General features: G+C 49.3%; 2 protein-coding genes across 8 annotated transcripts in view; both read left to right on the forward strand.

The window, feature by feature from the left end:
- Window positions 1-5,777, forward strand: part of ADNP2 (ADNP homeobox 2) — a 30,140-nt gene extending 24,363 nt beyond the window's left edge. For all 7 annotated transcript variants that reach the window (XM_079783391.1, XM_079783387.1, XM_079783392.1 and 4 more), the window contains one exon: window positions 1,042-5,777. In XM_079783391.1, coding sequence (XP_079639517.1) covers window positions 1,042-4,308 — 3,267 coding nt within the window. In that variant the 3' untranslated portion in view covers window positions 4,309-5,777. The remainder of the gene's footprint in view (window positions 1-1,041) is intronic.
- A 7,127-nt stretch (window positions 5,778-12,904) lies between these two features.
- The window catches only part of PARD6G (par-6 family cell polarity regulator gamma), a 66,969-nt gene continuing 57,465 nt past the window's right edge, over window positions 12,905-22,408 (forward strand). The window contains exon 1 of the mRNA XM_079783394.1: window positions 12,905-13,232. Coding sequence (XP_079639520.1) covers window positions 13,161-13,232 — 72 coding nt within the window. The 5' untranslated portion in view covers window positions 12,905-13,160. The remainder of the gene's footprint in view (window positions 13,233-22,408) is intronic.

Genomic DNA, 22,408 nt, shown 5'->3' on the forward strand with positions numbered 1-22,408 from the left:
CTCTTACCTTCCCTAAGAATAGAAACGGGAAATAAAAGATAGAAATGGTGGGTTTTGTAATTTGCAAGTTAGGTTATTTGTAGATAAGTTGCAGAGGTTTTAGAATTTGGAATAAAAACAACATTGGAGAAAGGATGAAGCAGTTAATTCAAAGTATAAGGACTAAGTAATGAGATCTGTGGTTTTAGTGGATGGTTTGGAAACTAGGCATGTCATATGTTTGTATGAACTATGGGCTAAGAATAGTTGTTACATTTTTAAATGTTTGAGAAGAAAAAAATGAATATTGTTTTGTGATGTGAAAATGATACGAAATTTGAATGAGTGTCTGTAGTTTTATTGGCACAAAGCCATGCTCATGGATATTCATGTCACCTATGGGTGCTTTTTTTTTTTTCCTTTGAGCTATATTTTTTAATTAAATCTTTATTGTTGAAAGTATTGCATATGTCCCCCTTTTCCCCCCCATTGACCCTTCTAGCCTTCCCCCACTCCCTGCCCCAGCTGTGGGTGCTTTTGTCTTATCAAGCGGCACTGAGGGGTTGCCACTGAAGCTCTTGGGTGGCCCACAAAGCCTAAAATACTTACTCTCTGGCCCTTTAAGAAAAATCTTGCCCTGGCTTAAATCACATTGTTCTTGCCCAGTTGGTATGGCTCAGTGGTTGGGTGTCAACCTATGAACCAGGAGGTCACTGGTTTGATTCCTGGTCAGGGCACATACCCAGGATGCGGGCTTCATCTCTGGTAGGGGGTGTGCAGGAAGCAGCTGATCAATGATTCTCATCATTGATGTTTCTATCTCTCTTTCTCCCTTCCTCTCTAAAATCAATTTAAAAAATTTATATATATATATATATATATATATATATATATATATATATATACACACACACACACACACACAAACATTGTTCTGTGAGGGGTGATAGTGTTAAATTATCTAGCACGTTAAAACAAAAAAGAGTCATATACTTGTGAACTGTAGGTGTATCTCACATATAATAGCTTTATTAAATGATGCTGGACTTTTTCTTTTAACAGAGATATCGAACAAAGCCATACTGTTGTGGCCTCTGCAAATACTCTACAAAAATGCTTACTTCATTCAAAAATCATTTGCATCGCTACCACGAAGATGAAATTGACCAAGAGCTGGTGATCCCTTGCCCAAACTGTGTATTTACCTCTCAGCCCAAAGTGGTGGGACGGCACTTCAAAATGTTCCATGCACCTGTTCGGAAAGTGCAGAACTACACAGTGAACATCTTAGGTGAGGCTAAGTCGTCCAGGAGTGATGTCATCAGTTTTACATGTTTAAAATGTAACTTTTCAAACACTTTGTACTACAGCATGAAGAAGCATGTGCTGGTAGCCCATTTTCACTACTTAATTAACTCCTACTTTGGTCTGCGAACTGAGGAAATGGTTGAGCAATCCAAAACTGATGATCCCCCTTCTACAGAGAAGATGCCACCCTCTGACAAGTATTACTGTAAAAAGTGCAACGCCAATGCCAGCAGTCAGGATGCATTAATGTATCATATTTTGACATCGGATGTACACAGGGATTTGGAGAATAAGCTTAGGTCTGTGATTTCAGAACACATTAGGAAGACTGGACTTTTGAAGCAAATGCATATCGCTCCCAAACCAGCTGCACACGTGACCATACCACCGAGCAGCAGCACTCCGGGTGTCCCTCCCACATCTTGCTTTCACCTTGCCTTGCCACCAAATAGTCAAAGCCAGACTGCTGTCCAGCCAGTTCAGGGCTCAGTCCAGCCAGTGACTGTGGCCTCAGGTGCTTCTGGAAGCCTCACCCATTCTCCGCCTGCCACTGCCCAGTCCCATGTGACTCTCATCTCCAGTCCCCTGCCTGGGGGCCAGAGCAGCCTCGCTGTACCACCCTCAGGGCCGCAGCCTGTCTTCCTTTCTCACGGAGTCCCACTACATCAGTCAGCAAATCCTCCTGTGTTGCCCTTGAGTCAGCCAGTTAGACCTGTCAGTAAGTCTGCTGGAACAGGTATCTTCCCCATAAACCAGACCATCTGCCCAGGGGTTTTACCCCTTAACCAGCCTGTTGGGCCTGTAAGCCAACCAGTTGGTTCTGGGGTTCTTTCAGTAAACAGACCTGTTGGGTCCACTGTCCTTCCTGTCAGTCCCTCTGTCACCCCTGGGGTTCTTCAGGCAGTCTCTCCAGGGGTGATTTCTGTAAATCGGACTGTCCCATCAGGTGTCCTTCCTGCAGGCCAAATGACCCCGGCTGGGGTTATCCCTTCAGGACAGACAGCAACTTCTGGGGTTCTCCCTGCTGGCCAGATGGTCCAATCTGGGGTTCTCCCCATTGGCCAGACAGCTCCGTCCGGGGTTCTCCCCCCTGGGCTGACAGTTCCATCACGGCCGCTCCCTCCTGGTCAGACGGTCCCCCTGCGTGTTCTCCCTGCAGGCCAGGTGGTTCCACCTGGGCTCCTTTCTCCCAACCAAACAGTCTCGTCAAGCATTCTCCCTGGGAACCAGGGTGTGAATTCTGGTGTGCTGCATCTTGGCCAGCCAGTCATGTCAGGAGTTCTTCCTGTGAGCCAGCCAGTGAGGCCTGGGGTCGTGCACCTTAATCAGTCTGTGAATACCAACATTCTGCCTGCCAATCAGCCAGTTAGACCTGGTGCTTCACAAAACACAACTTTCTTGACATCAGGCTCCATTCTTAGGCAGCTGATACCTACAGGGAAGCAGGTGAATGGGATTCCCACATATACACTTGCTCCGGTATCTGTCACTTTGCCTGTGCCACCTGGAGGCGTTGCAGGTGTCGCCCCACCCCAGGTGCCCATCCAGCTCTTACCGTCTGGCACAGCCGCACAGATGGCCAGTCCCATGGCTGGCATGCCCTCTCCCTCAGTGGTGGTGAATGCAGCTCCGAATGTGTTCATTCAGCCCTCCTCCTCTGCAGCAGAGGTGAGCCCAGTGCTCAAACAGGCGAAGCAATGGAAAACCTGTCCAGTTTGCAATGAGCTCTTCCCTTCCAATGTCTACCAGGTCCATATGGAAGTGGCTCATAAGCACAGTGAGTCCAAATCTGCTGAAAAAAGGGAGCCAGAAAAACTGGCTGCATGTGCACCATTTTTAAAGTGGATGAGAGAGAAGACAGTTCGGTGTCTCTCTTGTAAATGCTTAATATCAGAGGAAGAGCTCATCCATCACCTATTGAGGCATGGCCTGGGGTGCCTGTTCTGTCCACGCACTTTCCATGACATTAAAGATCTTTCAGAGCACAGTCGGACCATGCACCTGGGGAAGAAGAAGGTACCTGTGGATTATAGTAACAAAGGTTTCCAACTGGATATTGATGCCAATGGCAACCTGCTGTTTCCCCATCTTGATTTCATTACCATGTTGCCAAAGGAAGAGTTGGGGGGGCGGGAAGTCTACTTGGCAATACTGGCTGGGATACACTCCAAGTCACTCGTACCCGTGTATATTAAAGTGAGGCCTCAGACGGAGGGTGCACCCAGCAAACAGGCATTGACCTGCCCCTTTTGCTTTGGCACCTTTGTGACAACTGAGGCCTATGAGCTCCATTTGAAGGACAGGCACCACATCACGCCAACAGTCCACACAATTTTGAAATCTCCAGCTTTCAAGTGCATCCACTGCTGTGGGGTTTACACTGGAAACATGACCCTGGCGGCCATTGCCATCCACCTTCTGCGCTGCAGAAGTGCTCCAAAGGACAGCAGCTCAGACCTGCAAGTCCAGCCGAATTTCATTGAGAACAGCGAACTGCTTCTAGTCAATGATGAGGTGCTACACGACTCCAGCTTTTCTGTAAAGAGAAAGCTGCCTGATGGCCACTTGGGGGCAGAAGACCAGCAGGAAGGGGAGCAACAACTTCTGGCCATAAACACCGATGTGCCCCCAGCTCCAGAGAAGGTAACGAGTGTTGTTCCTCTTAAAAGACAAAGGAATGAAAGCAGGACGGAGGGACCACTTGTTGTTAATGATGACGCTCTTCAGATTTTAGCATTAAATCCCAAAAAATATGAAGACCGTTCTTATGAAGAAAAAAAGCAGTTTCTTAAAGATTATTTCCACAAAAGACCATATCCTAGTAAAAAGGAAGTAGAGCTGCTGTCCTCACTCTTGTGGGTGTGGAAAATTGATGTGGCTTCATTTTTTGGAAAAAGAAGATACATTTGCATGAAAGCAATAAAAAGTCACAAGCCTTCTGTCCTTTTAGGCTTTGATATGTCTGAACTTAAAAATGTTAAACATAGATTGAACTTTGAGTATGAACCACAAAACTTGTAAAAAATTAGGAAATTAGTTTTTTTAATTGAGATTTTAAAAAATGTTATTTTCTTCACTGTATGTTGAACTAATCAATTTCAGTGGTCTTTATGCTGCTCTTTAGAGGTATTTCAGGTGCTCAGCAAGACTTCATATGAAGAAGTGATAGTTCTTTTATAATCCTCTGCAGTTGGATTTTGTCACAATTTTTAGGTTTTTTTTCTCTGTTGAGTAAATTAAATCTTTCGATATTATGTGCACACCTTGTTTTTCCAGTAGTGTCAGGATCGTATGATAAAAACTGAAATCCACATTTGTTTGTTTTTTCACTTAAGGAAATTTCAGCTTATTTCAGATTATTAATTAACTGCAAATCTTTGATCTCCCTCAGCTTTACACATAGCTGCAAATGATGCAGTAAATGTGTAGAGAAGTAAGCACAGACCTTTGTGTTGTGTGCAGCTGCTAAGGGTGCATGGCATTCACTATGCTGTTTTATTTTTGTAAGATATTTGCTTATTAGATTATAGTTTTCATTTACCTTTTTTAAGGTTTGTTTTAGCCATTTTTTTTTATAACTCATAGAAAACCAAATGTTTTTGTTTGTTAAAAAAATATACTGAACCTGAAGTCTGGTATTTTAGCTCATAAGAGTTATATTACAAATAAAGTAATTCTTTTCAGTGTAGACTTCTCCCCTCTTTTTGATATGGTGATAAGTCATATTTCCATTCAAAGGTAAGACAATAAATCTTTAGTGCCTTTAGAATAAACATTGAAAATACACACACAGACTCTCGTACTAATCTAACTGTTCAGAAACCAGTGAAAGGGAAGGACCATGTTACTCAGGAATAAGATTTTTACCCCTGAGTGTGGATACTGAAATAGAAACAAGTTTTCAGGGACAAGGGGAAATCAGTAGACCCAAGAGCTCTAAGTTCCATGGTTGGGCCATTACTTTTTGACAGTTTCCCAGAAGTCGGCATATTCATACTAGAGAAATGGGTGTTCCATAGCCCAAAGTCTGACTAATGGGATTGGTATTGGGAATGAACTACCATTTTGTTACTGTTCTTTGGACAGTTAAACCTCGGGGTGTGTTTTTTCTTTCTTTCTTTTCACGTAATAGTATATAAGAACTTAAAGCATCGGAACCAGTAATGGAGACTAACCAGGATAGACCTTAAGTCATATTTTTTGCTGGTGACACACAGCAGAGGGACCTGTCCAATGTATTCAGAGGATCTGACAGTCTCGGGAAAATAAGATAATGTTACTATATGGATTTTAAATATAATACTTGCATGTAATTGCTATAATGTGCATTTTTGGGGCAATTGTGAAACTGGTCTGTGATTGTTGGTGTACTCTGTTGTAAATTCAAAAAGAGCTTGTTGAAGTTTATTTTTTTTTTACCCTGTTGTTTTCAGAGTGTCTATTTTGAATTAAAATTTGTTATACCACTACAAACAGAACTGTTTAATTCTTGGTACTTGGGCTGACTCTCTAATCACTTAGCAATACCTGCCAGGGTACATCAGCTTTACATATTTAAAATCTATTCAGTTAAATGTAGCATACTATTTTAGCTTCTCTGAATTAATTTACCTTTATTTGATATTATTTTTTAGTAAAAACCACATCAGTTCACTTGTTAACAGTGAATAAGTCAGAGGGCCCCAGACCAAAGATCAGTGTGACTCCCACAAAGGTGCAGGGTGCCACCTTCAGTGTCTTCTGTAACGTGGACCACAGGGCAAAAGTCTTGAGGAAGGCAGTCAGGGACCAGGACAGATGTGAGCAGGCAGGTAAGCACACATGGCCAAAATCGGTTGTATTGCTAGGGATCTTTAAATCCACCATATTGTCAGTTTGAAAACAAATACTAATACCATCATTCATACAAATCACACAAATGATCTAGTTACACATTTTGAGAGGAAAAAATATATAATGCTGCTAAATAGTAGCTACAGTTAGTTTTCTACAACTTTTTAAAGAAGGTGCTCCCCAACCACTTTATCTCACTCATAAAATCATGAGCAATATGATTGTTCATTTATTTTTAAATTTTTTGGGGGAGAAAGAGGAAGGAAGGGAGAGAGAGAAAAAGAGAAGCCTCTTGTATGTGCCCTGACCCGTTATTAAATCTGCATCCCTGGTGCATCAGGATGATGCTCTAACCTGCTGAGCCACCCAGCCAGGGCTATGATTGTTTATTTTTATTTTTTAAATATATTTTTTATTGATTTCAGAGAGGAAGGGAGAGAGAGATAGGAACATCAATGTCGAGAGAGAATCATTGGCTGCTTCCTGCATGCCCCACATGGGATAGAGCCCGCAATGCAGGCATATGTTCAACTGGGAATTGAATCATGACCTCCTGGTTCATAGGTTGGTGCTCAACCAATGAGCCACGCAGGCAAGGCAGTTGTTTATTTTTAAACAAAAAAAGTAAAAGTCTTTCAGAAGGAAAGCTTTTCCAATAAAAATTTAAAATTTTATTAATATTTAAATTATAAACCAACTTTAGCAACCATATAGACATGTTTTACTGTGCATGAACTAAGATTGTGTGGTGATACCTTCAAATACAAATTCAAAATTAGTTGTCATGAATATCTTTACAGAACATAGTTTCTTGCAGTTTACAATCCATAATGTGGAAATTTTAATGTTAAATTTATGTGAAAGTAAACGAGAATATTGAATAATTAAAAACTTTTAATTTATTGATTTTAGAGAAACAAGTGGCTTATTGATCCACTTATTTATGCATTCATTGGTTGATTCTTGTATGTGCCCTCACCAGGGAGCAAACCAGCAATCTTGGTGTATCATGAAGATGATGCTCTAACCAACTCAGCCACCCAGCCAGGGCGAAAATTGAGTAATAATAGCAATGAATAACACTAAGGCTTTACTGGGTTGGATAGTTTTTCTTAAGACAGTTTTCCTGAGAATGCTGGAAGGGGCTTTCAGGCAGATTTAGAGATAAGGTCTTATCATTACAAGGAAAGTGTCTTTGATCCTAAAAAGGACTGGAGCTTCATGCAAGGTTTGCTGCTGTCTTGTGGAAGATGACTTCTGAAAACAATGGGAAATGCATGAGATCATTTTAGAGAAATTATGCATCTTTCAGGGAAGATAATATTTGGTTACTTTTACTCATTTTTCTAGAGGCCTGGTGCATGAATTTATGCACGTGTTGGGTCCCTAGGCCTGGTGGGTGATCAGGGCCGATCGGGGGGCCATCTTGCCCAGTCCAGATCGGGGCCTGCCGGTTGAGGGGAGGGACCAGACGGGGAGGTTGGCAGGTCATGGGAGGTTGGCTGTGGGAGTGCAATGGCCACCAGGGGGCAGCTCCTGCGTTGAGTCAGTGTGCATCATAGTGACTGGGGACTGGTTATTCCAGTTGTTCGGTCTAATGGCTACTTAGGCTTTTATATATGTAGATTATTATTTTTAAATTCTCACCTGATGATATTTTTCCATTGATTTTTAGAGAGAGGGAAAGACAGAGAGAAATATCAGTGTAAGAGAAACACATCAATTGGTTGCCTTCTGCACACGCCCCCGACCAGAGCCCAGTCCAGGGAGGAACCTGCAACCGTGGTACATGCCCTTGACTGGAATCAAACCTGGGACCTTTCATTCTCTAGGCTGACACTCTATCCACTGAGCCAAACCAGCTAGGGCAATTTTTGGTTACTTCTAAAAACTAAATTTGTCTAGATTTTGTAAGTGCTTTTCAAATAACTAGATAGAGTGAATGTGTACACTAGTAAGACAACTTACACAGAAGAAGGGGGCGCAACAGCTCATGCTCTGGGGAAGCCCCAAGTTCAGCCCCACCCATGACAGCTCTCTCCTTTAGTGATATGACCCTTCAGAGCATTAACAAAGGCCTGCTGGCCAGTTTTAAGATGGGTGCTCTTCTAAAACTTATTAGAAAACCAATAACCTCAGAGGAGAGCTGCATGCTGCTACTATAGGAACTCTTGGTGCCTTGTTTCCTGGTCACTATCTAGTTCACTGTTGACTTTCTTTTATCCTCAGGTGATAAAAAAGACCATCTTTGTCCAATATACTTATTACTAAATTAGAAGCAAGCAGAGTACACATATATCAATACCCAGTACTATACAATTTTCTAGCCATAGTCTCTCTATATCTTGCCAATTTTTTTTGGCTTCTACCTAACATTCTGTGTTAATGGATTTGATGATTAAAGGTAAAAGTTGAGATACTAAAAATAGATGTATTGCTACAGAAATGTTAAACATGGTATCAATTCAGTATTTTAAAAACTAAAATGACAAAGTTGGTAAATTCAGTATGAGATCTATTCAGTAATAAAGTTAGATTATCTAGGGACATTACCATATCAAAAGTTCTTATCGTTTTGAGTCCCACTTAGAAATAAATTCTTAAATATATGTTTAGAGCTGTACACTATTTTGATCCTGGAAACAGGATATGTTTCCAGGATCAAAATACCCACAATATCTGAAGTTTAAACAAAATACTTAATCTAATTTCTCAACACTTAAGTTCTGAATATGAACTGCTTAATCTTATTCTATCACATCTGAGGATCTATGCCAAGTTCTTGTCCCAATTTGCCTGTTTTTCCACTTAGAAAGTGGCGGGGAGGTGAGTTCTTCCTTATTTCATAAGAAGTGGTCTCAGTATAATCATACACTCTATTTTCCATGCACTAGAAAAAGAGAATGGGTCTTTGCCACTTCCTGAGTGGTTAATTAGAAGCTGCTTACTTGCAGTGATCTGCATTAGGATAGATTAGTTGGCATCCATATTGTGCCCTCCCTCCCATTGGTTTTGAAAGTGACTGCAAAAAATAAAAATAAAAAAAGATTAGACAGGAAGATGCAAAGAGTAAAACACAGTATACTTTCAAGGATAACCAGAACAATCTTTGCTTTGTCATATGAAGTCTGCCTCAATCCAGATCATTTGGCTGCATGACTCAAACTACTGAGATTAGCATAAAAGTCTTGAAAGACTGTCTTTCTTTACACGCTCTATGTTCCTCAACAGGCAGGTTCATCTGCCTATAAGGACAAATGATGTGCAGGAGAGACCATCCAGAAGAGAATGCTGGAATGGTTAATTTTCTTTTATTTGAAATGTGTTTATTTAAAAATGCTACCTACATTTGGTAATGTTATATTCTCCCAACAGCTTTTCTCACTATTAATACACTGCTGCATGCAGTCAGGTGGTGCACAATTTTGGTTTGTCCCATTACTGGCATTCATTTTATTAAATGGTGTCTGCCAGACTTATCCACTGTGAAATTACACTATTTCCCTTTGTAGTTAATACCTATGTGGGAAGGTACTTTGAGATCATGCATGAGATCATGCAAATGTCCCATTCCTCATTAAAAATAAAGCACCATTTGTGTGCATACTCTAAGATTATCAACAATATTATTTTGGCCCGGTTTGGCTCGGTGGATGGAGTGTCGGCCTGTGGACTTGGGGGGTCCCAGGTTCGATTCCGGTCAGGGGCATGTGCCTTGGTTGTGGGTGCGTCCCCAGTGGGGGTTGTGCAGGAGGCAGCTGATGGATGTTTCTAATTCTCTATCCCTCTCCCTTCCTCTCTGTGAAAAATCAATTATATATATATATATATATATAAACTTAAAAACACACACACACACAAAAAAAAAACAACCCAATATTATTTTGTAAAAAGTTCACTACACAAATAATACTGCTGAACTTTCTTGCTAAAGTAGTTAAGTATATTTGGGCCAGATTTCCCTGGGAATGTACTATGCACATCTGTCTCCATGGTCTCCTATCCTCCCACCACGGCCTCCTTCACAGTCTCCTCCCCGTCACTGTCTCCTCTCCTCACGGTTTCCTTCCCACTAGTCTCTCCATGTCACAGTTTCTTCCCCACCATGGTCTATTCTCTGTCATGGTCTCCTCTTGTCATGGTCTCCTCACTTCCATAGTCTCCTCCCTGTCACAGTCTCCTCTCCACACCATCTGTTCCCCGCCACAGTTTCCTCCACAGTCTCCTGGTCTCCTCCCACCACGGTCTTCTCCCGTCAGGGTCTCCTCTACACCATGGTCTCTCCTTGTCATGGTCTCCTCTCCACCACAGTCTCTTCTCTGTCATGGTCTCACCTCCATGGTCTCTTCTCCGTCACAATATCCTCTCCATCAACAAGATCTGCCGATTCACCAACTCACATGAGGTTGACCTTTTTTCTATTATCTAAAAAACAATTTATCTCTGTTATTTATTAAATCCCCCCCCCTTTTTTTCTCATGAAATTGCCTTGAGTCACCATGTACCTTGAAGTTAGAGATTTAAAAACGACTGTTGCTTCCATTTAAGCTACTGACAACTGGCAGGAAAACCTAGGGCTTTGGGGGAATACATTTTCCTGAGTCTACAACATGTTTCCTTTTTGATCCTGGGGGGCTCGGGCACCAATGCTGGATGGGTAATTTGAGGAGGATTGGGCCCCTCCCCCTCCCGGAAGCCAGCAGTGAGCCCTGTATACATGTGAGTGTGTACCTCTGTAGCCCCAACCTCAGTGAAGGAATGCCTCTGGCTGGCGTGTTAGTTCATCTCAAGGGGAACGGTGCCCACTCCTGGCACTCTCCCTGGGAAGGCACAGCACCCCTCCTACAAGTTGTACTGGCAGAGCAGTTTAATGATTTCGAAGCGGGGCCTCAGCTGGTGAGTCTTTTGGTTGCCAGGATATCGCCATGAAACAGGCCAGAGAAGCACTGCAGCATTCACTTCACAAACGAAAACTGAGGTCAGTTAAGTGAATTGTCCAAGGTCATCTAGGTCATCAAGGTTCAGGTCCTCCATGAGATGCCTGCAGACCATAGTGGAAATGCAAGGCTTCCCCAAATGCCCAGCCCCTTTGCTGAGTCTCCACATTTAATTTCACTGAAATCTCTGAATGCGTTGCTGAGGTGCTGGCTCAGAGATAACTGACAGTCGCAATCAGCATGTGACTGGGGCAAGTTTGCACCATTTGGAGCCCACCTCCCAGATAGAGAGAGCCCACCCATGGGCCTCCCAGGTTTCTCTGACCCACGGCTGTGTGTCAGGCCAGGACCTGTGGAGAGATTTACAACTGTGCTGCTGGACCAGAAAAGAAGCTTTCCAGCCGAAGGCTCAGCTGTTCTTGTCTACCCATAGGCTTGAAGCCCCAGCCAAGTTGTGGCTGAAAACTCAGGCTCCACATGGGAACTGCCAGCTTTCCCAATCAAGAATTGACAAGGCAGCAGATAGCTGCCACCCAAGAACCTCCCAAGATCTTGTTCAAGTGCAGAGCCCACTTCAGTGGATCTGGGTGGGGAATGCCTCTCCAGTGCTTGCTGGAGCAGGGGCTGCTGGGCCTTGGACCACACTGTGCCACGGGTGTGACAGACATGCGTTCATCCCATCAGGCTTGGAATTCTGGAACTTCCAGCCTTTTCTCCCACTCTTCAAGCCCCAAGTTTGCCAGTAGGTGCCATCCCACCCTAGAATTCCCCCCTCACCCCAGCCCCTTGTCTCACCTGAGCATGCCTCTGAGCCTCTCCTACCCACATAGAACAATAATGTCCACTGTCAGTAATCAGCAGTAACCTGTGACACTTCTCTGGGTTGGCATTCAGCTTAGGAAATTGTCCTTTGAGAGAAAGTCAGCACCTCTGTGCACAGTTTGCTCTCTCTGAGCTTGCCCAATGTTATCTTTTGGAAACCTGGAATTTATTAAATTTTGCATAGATAATAAACTAATATACCAGTTCCTTTCCACCTTTCAGACCAGTGGACATCCTCAACCTTCTGTCTGGAATAGTTTCCCCTGCCTCTGTGGGAATCTCTTGGCATTTTTGTTGGCTTGCTTACTTCCCATGCGCCTTGCTTTGGAATTCTGTATGTCTGGCCCCCTGGCCAGCCTTTTTTACTCTTATGGGCAGGGACTGTAACTCTGTGCTTCTGTGATCATATCCTGCAGTAACAGGACATGTAGTGAAATTAAATGAAAATCAAATTTTGGGTAATGCAATTTGGCAATCTGTATTAAAGGGTTGAGTGATATTCATACTCTATGGCCTAGTGTGGTTCCCATATCATCCCAGACGATGGCAAAACTCAGCCCAAAGCCACCCCCTTCCCGGGCAGGGCAGTTGAAGCGGGGTGAGCTGGAGAGAGAAAGCGCGAGGGTGGGGGTGGGGTGGAGTACGGAGGTGGAAATGAGGCACCCGAGGTGGGGGTGGCGGTGAGGCGATGCTTCTTCGCCGGGTTTTGGCATTGCGCGTACAGAAGCGCGCACCATGCAAGATCAGCAGCCTTGGGGGCGGGTCCTCGGGAGATCGGTCCTCCGCGTGCGGGGTAGGACTCGGAAAAGGGTCCTCCGGGCGCCCGGGGGCAGGTCCTCGTGGGGCGGTTCCTCGCAGGGCGGGTGCTCCGGGTTTGGGGTGGACAAGGGTCCTTAGGGCTCGAGGGCGGGTCCTCGGGGCGCGGGGCGGGGATTGGGGGGGCGGGCCTTGGGGGGCGGGTCCTAGGGCGGGCTCTCAGTTGCAGGGTGGCTCCTGGAGGGGGCGGTTCCTTGGGGCGCGGGGTGGAGATTGGCGGCGGGTGCTCGGGGTGCGGGTGCTCTGGGCGGCGCGCGCCGGCGTCCTCCGCTCCTCCCGCGCGCGGCCGCTGAAGTCCCCGAGGCGCGCGGCCAGCCCAGCTCGGGCCGCCGCAGTCCGACCAGCCCCGCGGCCGAAGAGCGCGGGCTGGGACCGAGGCCACGGCGGTGGGCGCCGCCCCCAACGTCTTTCTGGAGCCCCTGGAGCGGGGCGAGGGCGAAGACGAGGCTGAGTGGGGCCGGAATCATGAACCGGAGTTTCCACAAGTCTCAGACCCTGCGCTTCTACGACTGCAGTGCGGTGGAAGTCAAGAGCAAGGTGAGCTCGGGCAGGCTCTGCGCCCCCTGAGAATGAATGGGTGCCCCACAGGGCACTGGGCGCTACGGGGGGCGGCCCGCTCAGGCGACAGCTTTGGAGCGCGGACGCCGTCTGTGATATCCAGGGTCCGGCCATCCTTCCCGCCCCTGCGCGGACACAAAGCCCGCAGCCTTGTGGGGTCCTGCTGGGGCTCAGGCGCTCCGAGGGCTGAGCCTTCGGCCGGTCTGCGCGGGCTCCAGACCCTCCGCGGGAGCGGCTCTTTTGTTCCACGAGCCGAAGGCGCCCGGCACGCCGCACGGTGGAGGGGCTTCGGGGGCCCGGGCCGGGGGAGGTCCCTGACCGTACCGCCTCCTTCCCCGGAGTAGCCTCAGAACCGGCGACGAGGAGACCACAGCCAGCCCCGACCCCCGGACCGGACCCCAGCCTCAGGGCGCGCCCCCGGCCCAACCTCCTAGGGCGCGCCCGGCCGGCGGCTTCTCCCGCTGCCCGCGCCCGGCTCGAGCGTGCCCGAACTTGCGGGCAGCAGTGCGCGTTTGGGTTCCTGGCTGATAGGATCTGGCGCTTCTGTACTTTGCAGAGGCGGCTCCTTCGCCCCAGACGCTTTTGTCTGCCATGGTCTTGATGGGGGGACCCCTCGGGCAGAGGCGGAGCTGCAGTTGTTCGGGGTCCTGGAGAAGGGGGCCCCTCGGGCCTTTGGCTGCCTGCTGCTTGGAAGCCGGCCCTCTGGTCCTTTCTCTCTGTGCCCCCTCCCCGCGGTCAAGTCTGGCCAAGCAGCCTGCTTGGTGGGAGGGGCGGGGCCGGAGGGTGGGCTCTGATCCCCACCTGCGCGCACTCTTGGGGCCCGGGGCGCGTACACCCGGGCCGGGCCTTTGGGGAGACAAGTCCCGCGGCCCCTGTACCAGCGCCCCTACCGACTAGGGGGATCCTCTGGTGTAGGGTTTCCAGGACATGCGCCGAGGAAGGGGGTTGGAGGTTTCAAGCTGCAGTGAGTTGCAGGATTTCATTCTCATCTTCAGTCTTACAGATTTTCTGTGAACCCCTCGTTTCCAGTAAGTTCGCACCCTTCCCCCCAGTGCTGATTCCATGGTCCTCACCCCCACCCATCCGCTCTTTAGCCTGGCAGTGAGTGCCCCCACCCCCAAAATCGAATGTGCCCGCTGAGTCCTATGGGAGAAGAACCCGCAGGCATGAGTAGGAGTTCCAAATAATTGTCCATTTCTTTAGCTCAGTGGGAATCTGGCTTTTTGAGCTCATTGTCCACTACAATAGCAGTGTGGTGTTTCATTTTTTAAAACTTTTTCTAGTGAGATCATCATAGATTCACAGGCTGTTGTGGGATAAAATAGAGACTCCTCCAAGTGACTTCTTGTAGCCAGTGTCACATCCAGGACCTCAGCGGACCCGTTGGCATGTGTGGAGGTCGTGTGCACATTCCTGTCAGCACCAGCACTGTCACAAGGTCCCTCCTGCTGCCCCTTCACACGGCTGCTTGGTTCTGAGTGTGCACTGAGCGACACGAACGTTAATGCCATTCCTGGATCGCACTAGCCACGTTCCCCATGCTCAGTCCCACGGGCGGGGGCAGAGCGGGGTGCTGCCTGGTGTTCAGGATCCCTCTGGAGCCAGTGCCCTCCCAAAGGTCTTATCCAGCTCTTCTGGACTGCCTGTCCGTGCAGGCTGCTGGGGGTTGGAGAGTAAGGGTCTGTCTTAGCCTCTCCTTGGGCACTGGGGGTGTGGGGGTGCTGGCAGCAGCCCAGTGGGGTGCATCCTGATCCTGAGTTCAAGTTCAGTGAATGCTCCCCTGGAGGTGAGTGGCAGAGCCAGAGTTTTGGTTGAATTTGGGAGCACTCCTGGGAGGACCACACCAGGTGGGCGCCGCGAGGCTGGCTGGTCCTACAGCCCCCCGTCCCTTTCAGGGGATGGGCTCACCTTGCTGTTTGTACGGAGGCTCCACGAGGCTCTTCCCTCTGCGTCCACCCTCCCACCGACCCTCTTAGTCAATGTTTGCTCTCATGGAGTCCATGTCTGCAGGAGCCTTTACTTCTGCTGCCAGAGTACAGGAGGCAGAACTTTATGTCAGGGATGTCTTTATTTTTTAAATCCTCACCGAGGATATTTTTCTGTTGATTTTAAAGAGAGTGGAAGAGAGAGGGAAAGACAGGGAGAAACATTTATGTGAGAGAAGCACATTGATTTGCTGCCTCCTGTGCGCGCCTTGACCAGGGTGGGCCAGGGAGGAACCTGCAACAGGGGTGCATGCCCTTGATGGGAATCGAACCCAGGACCTTTTGGTCCACAGGCCGACGCTCTGTCCACTGAGCCAAACCGCTAGGGCAGTGATGACTTCATTTAACCTAAATGCAGCCGCACCTTAACACCTGGGTTTGTATGTGAGGAAACTGGTGCCAGGGGAGCCAAATCCAGATGGTTCTGACACCTACTACCCTGTGAGTTTTCATGCAAGTCATTTAACTTTTCTGAGCCTCAGTTGTTCATCTGTGAAATGGGCACGGTGCCTGCTCTGTTACCTCCTCAGACCCAACGAGGCGATGCGCGAGAAAGCGCTTTGAAAACTGCACAGCACCCACAGTCGTAAGAGTTAAGCCTGCAGATCAGGATTCTGTTGCGTTTCAGGATATTGGGTCTAAAAACCATCTCTGATCCACTCAGAATAGTTGAGGTCAGCCACCTGTCACAGCTGGTCAATTCCCAGAGCTTTGGGGACAGTATTTCTTGACCTGGTGGCTCTCCCCCATCATGTAGCCTCTTACACTTTCCCAAACATTTCTGCCTTAATACTTGTGATTCCCCAGTTCTGGCTGTGGGGCCCCTGTTTTTCCGCTTGCTTGGGAGGGAGGGGCCCTTCAGGTATTTGGGGGAGCAAGTCATGGCCCATCAGAGGGTAGCAAGAAAGCCAGAGCTGGGAGAGTCTGCAGGGGGACAAAGCAACTGGTGACGAGTTGTCATTTGAGGAGAAGATAGGAAGCCACACAGTACCATGGAGAACTCTCAACGGTGCCTTTCACTGAAGCCTGAGAAAGCGAAGGAACCCGGTTATCCTATCTCAGCAGGGTGCTGCACGCTCACCCCACCCTCTGGTTGGAGCCCCGTTTTGGGTCCCACAATGGTCTCATCCATGTTCCCTGGCCCCACCCAAAATGCCGTCTCTGAGTCTTCTCTGTCCTGAAGACCCTCCTATAAGCCCGCCCCACGTTTCCACCCAGCAGGCAGGCTCCTCTGTCCTCTGACCCCTCTTCCGTGCTCCCCTCATCCCAGGGCCCTGGTCACAGTGCTCGCACAGGGGTGCTTTTCAGAGTAGGGGCGGAGGACCGTGTTTACACGCACAGGGCAGTGTCTGCTGTGTTTGGGGGAGAATAACACGACGGGAGGCTTTAATGCAGTTTTCACCACTTTGTTTAACTAATGTTGGAGGCCTTTTTGGATTCTAAACAAATACCTTTGTCATTATAGACTTAGAAACCTTATTAGGCAGGGGTGGGGAGTGGGCGGGCGGGTTAATTTTCTGGTCCAAAGATGAGCCACGGCTTAGGGCTGCTGCACGGCCTTCTGACCCTTTATATCCAGAATGTGTGCATTCGTCTTTGCTCTACAGAATCAGGACTGTGTTTCCCTCTCCAACTTCACGGTGTGTGTTGCAAATGTTTTCTCCTGTCATAAATATTTTTAGAAAACATATTTTTAAAATGACTACAGACTGATTAATTTAACCAATATTGTATTTCCAACTTTCTCCTATAATAAACGCTGTGAATAACATCTTTCTATTTAAATCTTTATATAAATATATCATATAAAGTATATAAAGAATACTGATTCTGTTAAAGCAGTTCAGAACTCTCATTATTTTTGAGGACAAATTCCTAGGAGTGAAATTACTGGGTGAAGGCTTTGGGTACCTAGCGCTAAGTTTTCTTATAGAAAGTTATATGCCCTCTTTCATATCTACCCGTCCCTCTCCGTCCCTCCAAAGCTCCGTTTCCTTATCCTCTCCCGATTAGAACACTGCCCTTTGGTTTTAATTTGTGTCTTAGGTGTTAGTGAACGGAAACTTTTTATATCTGTCGGCTGTTTGTACGTCTGTTTCTTCCCTGCACCTTTCTTCTGTTACTCTTCCTGTTCTCACGGGGCTTTGGAGCTATTTGTCCATTCAGTGCCAGGGGGGCTGCGGTGACAGTGTGGTAAGTTGGTGTGTCCCCTGGTCCCCACATCTTGCCTCTGGCTGAGGGTGCTGGGTGCCTGGCCTGGCCTGCAGGGACACGCCCTTCCGTCTGCTGCGCTGGCTCCCCGCCAGGCTCCCCACGGGTGCTGGGCCCTTGCCTTCCGAGGGCCCGTTGAGAACCGCCTGACACAGTTTGACTCACCTGTGTGTCAGCTACACCCTTATAAGGTTCCGGTTTTGCTGTATCTGTGCATGCCACGTTCAAACAGGTTTGGGGACTTGATGTGGGACGTTGTACCTAGAGGAGACTCTCCTCAGGGACCCAGGTGGGCATGTCAGTGGGTGGGCAGTGATGGTGTCAGGGACAAGCTTGGGAGCGGTAGAAAGCCCTATGCATCTTCCCGGGTTCAAGCCCTTGCCTGGGACCCGTGGCATTTCAGACAGAGGATTCTCCCCACTCCAGGGAAGGGAGGAGGGTCAGGGGTCGAAAGATGCAACCGGTCAAGGTGTCAGACTCTCTACCACTTAGGAATCAGCAAAAAGGGGAGGCCTCCTGACTTTTCCCCTGACGGGCCTCCTGGGCTTTTCGAGACGAGGAAGGAAGGAGCCAGGAGTGAGGACAGCAGCGGCCCCACGACGCGGGCGGGTAAGGGGTCCTGAGGGTCAGGTGTCACACTTGTTCAGCCGGCTGTTGTCAGGTTTACTGGCTGCCCACGCTCTGGCCACAGATTTCTGCTCCACTGTGAACCCGGAGCATTGGCAGCCTCTGATGGCCCAGTCTGGACACTGCCCTCTGTGTAGTTTGTGTCCACAAGTATTTCTTCAAGCTTATTAACCACCCACCCCAGTACAGAGAGGTGCTTACGTGTCAGACACTGTTCAAAATACACAGTGATTGCAAATGATCACTGATTTATCTCCATCGCAGCCTTGCAGGATGGGTTCTGTTTTCAGCTCCATTCTAACCACGCTGATGTCCAGGGAGTCTCAGGAAGCGCCCAAGGTCAGAGAGTCACGTGCTTCACCACCAACTGTCTGTGGCCCTGGGGGAGGGGGAGGGTCCTGACTCCTCTCCCTCAGGCAGCCCTGAAATCCAGGTGCAGGTGTTCCCGGCTTGTGCTGCGTAGGAGACAGACCCCTTGGGCTGTGTGGGTCTAGAGCTGGGGAAGGAAGGTCTCTTGCTTTTGGGGGAACAGTTGCTGCTCTTCTTGCTTCTCTGTAGCTGGTTCTTGCTGCACAGCCTCGAGGGAAGTCCTCTGCTTAGTAGCTGTCCCTAGAAGTCTGGGTCCTCCAGCCACTCATTTGTTTACTCACAGCTGCTGTGTGCCAGACCTGGGGCTGGTGCTGGGGTACAGAGGTAGCCAGGACAGACTGTATCCCCACCTTAAAAGTTAACAGGCCAGCGAAGGTTCAGTCGGCAAGTGAACAGATTGGGGTGGGCTGGGTGCGGGGTTCTTCATATCTCCTGATCCATGGCTGACAGTCCAGCAACCCCACCCTTCCCTACTCTTGCCCATGGACGCTCAGCCTTCCCGGGAGCTGCTCCAGACTGCCTTACCACACTGGATCTCCTGTGTGACGTCCAGTGGGTGTGACAGCAAAGGGCACTCATCTCAGGCATGCAGCTGGACCCAACTTCATGTGTGTACACCTGGGTGACCACTATTCAGGTCAAGGTGTGGAACATTCCAGCATCCAGGAAGGCTCCTTCCTGCCTGCCTAGTCAGCACCACCCTCCCGTGTGACCACCACCAGGATCTCTGTCACCAAGGACTCGATGTCACGATGCACTCCTGTGTCCGTAGGCCCGTCCATGCTGTGCGGTCCATGCTGTGCAGGAGAAGTAGATGGTATTTTTCAGGGGTGCCGTGCATTCCTCTGTGCATCAGTCTGGGTTGAGGTCCCGGCTCTTCCTGCAGTTTGGTGCCGAGAGCCGCACGTGCACTCCTCTGGTGGCTGCGTGCGAGCTCCTCTTCAGTTCTGTGGCCACTTGCGCTGCCGCTGTGCTCCGGCTTCACAGGACACAGAGCTCAGAGCTGCCCAGCCTCACCCACAACTTGGGGTGCTGTTCTCGACTCAGGTGTGTAGATGGGGACCCTGGCCTGCGCTGCCTTAGACGTCTATGGACTTGGGAGTTCCCGAAGACCTTGAGCTGCAGCTTACTAAGTATTTGTTGATTAATACATCAAAATGACACAGGGAGATATTCCTTGCCTTAGAGCTTAGGGTTCCCACCACTCATGTGCTCTCAAAGTCCTTCGTTTAATTCTGTGGTTCGAATTGTTGCTCTCATTGCTTTTCCTGGATTTCCGTTAGCCCACACCCGCTTCTGTGAGCCCTGCTGGTGGGCCGAGCATCAAGGGAGAAGGTGGGACAGGTGAGCACGGGCGGGGCTGGTGCTCCTCGGCAGGTCACAGGACAGCTAAGGCTACAGGCTCTTTGATGATGCTGGAAAATCTTCCTTTCAAAAAGTGTGAGTTCCTGCCCTGGCTGGTGTGCTCAGTGGTTAGAGCATTAGCCTGCACACTGAGGGGTTGAAAGTTTGATTCCAGGTCAAGGGCACGTACCAGGGTAGCAGGTTTGACCCCCGGCCCCGGTCAGGGTGCGTGCAGGAGGCAACCAATGTGTCTCTCTCACATCGATGATTCGATGTTTCTCTCTCTCTCTCCCCCTTCCTTACCTCCCTTCCATTCTCTCTAAAAATCAATGGAAAAAATATCCTAGGGTGAGGATTCACACACACACACACACACACACGCACGCACGCACGCACGCACGCATAGAGTTTCCCAGGTGGAATGAACCCCCAGTGGCCTGCAGCGTGGTGGGCCGTGGAGATCTGAGACCCTGTGCACACCTGAGGAGGTTGATGTGTGCTGTGTGACTGACTAGGAGTTTCTCTGCTCCCTCCCACTGAAAGTCCTGCCTAGTGAGCGGGTACATTCATTTTCCATTTGACATCAGAATGCTTGTCAGAAGCTGGATTCCACGGCAGTCAGACCTCCCCGCAGAGCCCTCTGGGCCTGTGCGTCTGAGACAGGACGTGAGTACTGGTGTGCGGTCTAGAAAGTCCCCTGCACGTGGCCTCCTGTGGGGACATGTGCTGTTGTGGAAGGGCCCTGAGGTCCCTGGATTAGGGCTGTGGAAGGGAGAAGCATGAGGGCCATTTGTCAGCGGTGCCTGGGGAATTGGAGACTAAAGTAATGCTAGTATCCTGTTTTCCGTGGCTTGGGGGCCTGACCATCGGCTCCCCACCCACAAGTCCTGACCTCACTTCCCTCGCTGGTCCGGAATAATAACGGGGTGTTGCTATGGGACAAAACAAACTTCTCTGCTGGTAGGATGGTCCCCACATGGAGGAGGAGGTGGCACCCAGCCCCCGGCCTGTGGTCTCCGTGGCCCCATCCGCAGCTGCACAGGTGCAGCCATAAGAAGGCAGAGCTCCAACAGGAACGTCCTCCTGTTACCTCGAAGGTGTAGAAGCTCTGTATGTCTGGACAGACACCCGACAGACATTCCAGACATCAAGGAATGCTTTTGTGAGAAACAGTGTGTTGAGGAAGCCCCACTCCGCATCTCACCTTGAGCTCAGAGTCACTGTCCTGTCCACCCGCTTCCTGAGCTGGGAACATTTTCCCAGGGATGTGGCCCATTGCTTGTCAGTGGTGCCTCTTCTTCTTCTTCTTTTTTTAAAAATACATGTTTATTGATTTTGGGGAGGAAGGGAGAGGGAGAGAGAGATAGAAACATCAATGATGAGAGAGAATCATTGATCGGCTGCCTCCCCATGCCCCACACTAGGGATCGAGCCCACAACCCAGGCATGTGCCCTGACTGGAAATCGAACCATGACCTCCTGGTTCATAGGTTGAAGCTCAACCACTGAACCACGGCGGCCGGGCTTCTTTTCTTTTCTTTTTACTTTTTTTTTTGTTTTGTTAATCCTCTCCTGAGGATATTCTGTCCATTGCTTTTTCAGAGAGAGTGGAAGAGAGAGAGGGAGGGAGGGAAATAGGAAGGAGGGAGGGGGGAAGGAAAGAGGGAGGAAGAGAGAGAGAGAGAGAGAGAGAGAGAGAGAAACATCGATGTGCGAGAGACACATCTATTGGTTGCCTCCCACATGCCCCCGACTGAGGGCAGGGAGTGAACCCGCAATCCAGGTACGTGACCTTGGTGCACAGGTCAATGCTCTAATCATTGAACCACGCCAGCCAGGGCAGTGGTGCCTCCTCTTGGCCCAAGCGGTCATGGACCCTAGTCGCAGCCAGGCTGAGCCCCAGCACCTGGCCTGGCGAGTGGACCGGCTGTTGGGGCTGCCCTGCAGTTCCAACTCAAGTGTGTTTCTGGGGGGCACCTGGCCTCTGGGCTCTCTCCCTGCCCTGTGCCCCGTCCAGCCTGGTGGGAACAGCTGCCTCCAGGTCACAGCAGGTGGAGGAGAGCCCAGGTGGGTGTGACCTTGTCAATTTCAGTGAAGTGTCATTTCTTGGAGCATCAGGTGTGTGCTGGGCTTTTGCCAGCCCTCCTGCCGGGGGGCACACGGCACTGCTGTTTTCCTGATGCTCATGACACCTTACACTTGGGCTGCAGAGAGGAGGCCCCGGGGGCTTGCCCTGGCTGTTCACTCACCCAGCCACCCGAAGTCCCAGCTGTAAGTGGCAGAACCAGGTCTCAAACCCTCAGCTGCCACACCGGCTCCCACCCAGTTCCCCTACCCCCGGACTCCACCTCCTGGGAAACAGACAACACCTACCTGCTCCGACGTGCTCTGAAGTCACGGCACGTGTTCCGACACCTCCCTCCCCACGTGTCCTGGCCACCAGCTCGGGGCTGGGCTGCTTTCTGTGAACTCCTGTGAGCTCTGGCCGTGCACAGCCTGTGTGTGTGTGTGTGTGGGGGGGAGGGGGGGCGGGTGGCTGCAGGGGGACCCTGGCTGCCTGTCTCACCTCCTCCTGTCCTGCTGCATAGGCTCTCTGCAGCTGTCGCCAGAGTGTCATCC

Source organism: Cnephaeus nilssonii, assembly GCF_951640355.1.
Source record: "Cnephaeus nilssonii genome assembly, chromosome: 11".
NCBI lineage: Eukaryota > Metazoa > Chordata > Mammalia > Chiroptera > Vespertilionidae > Cnephaeus > Cnephaeus nilssonii.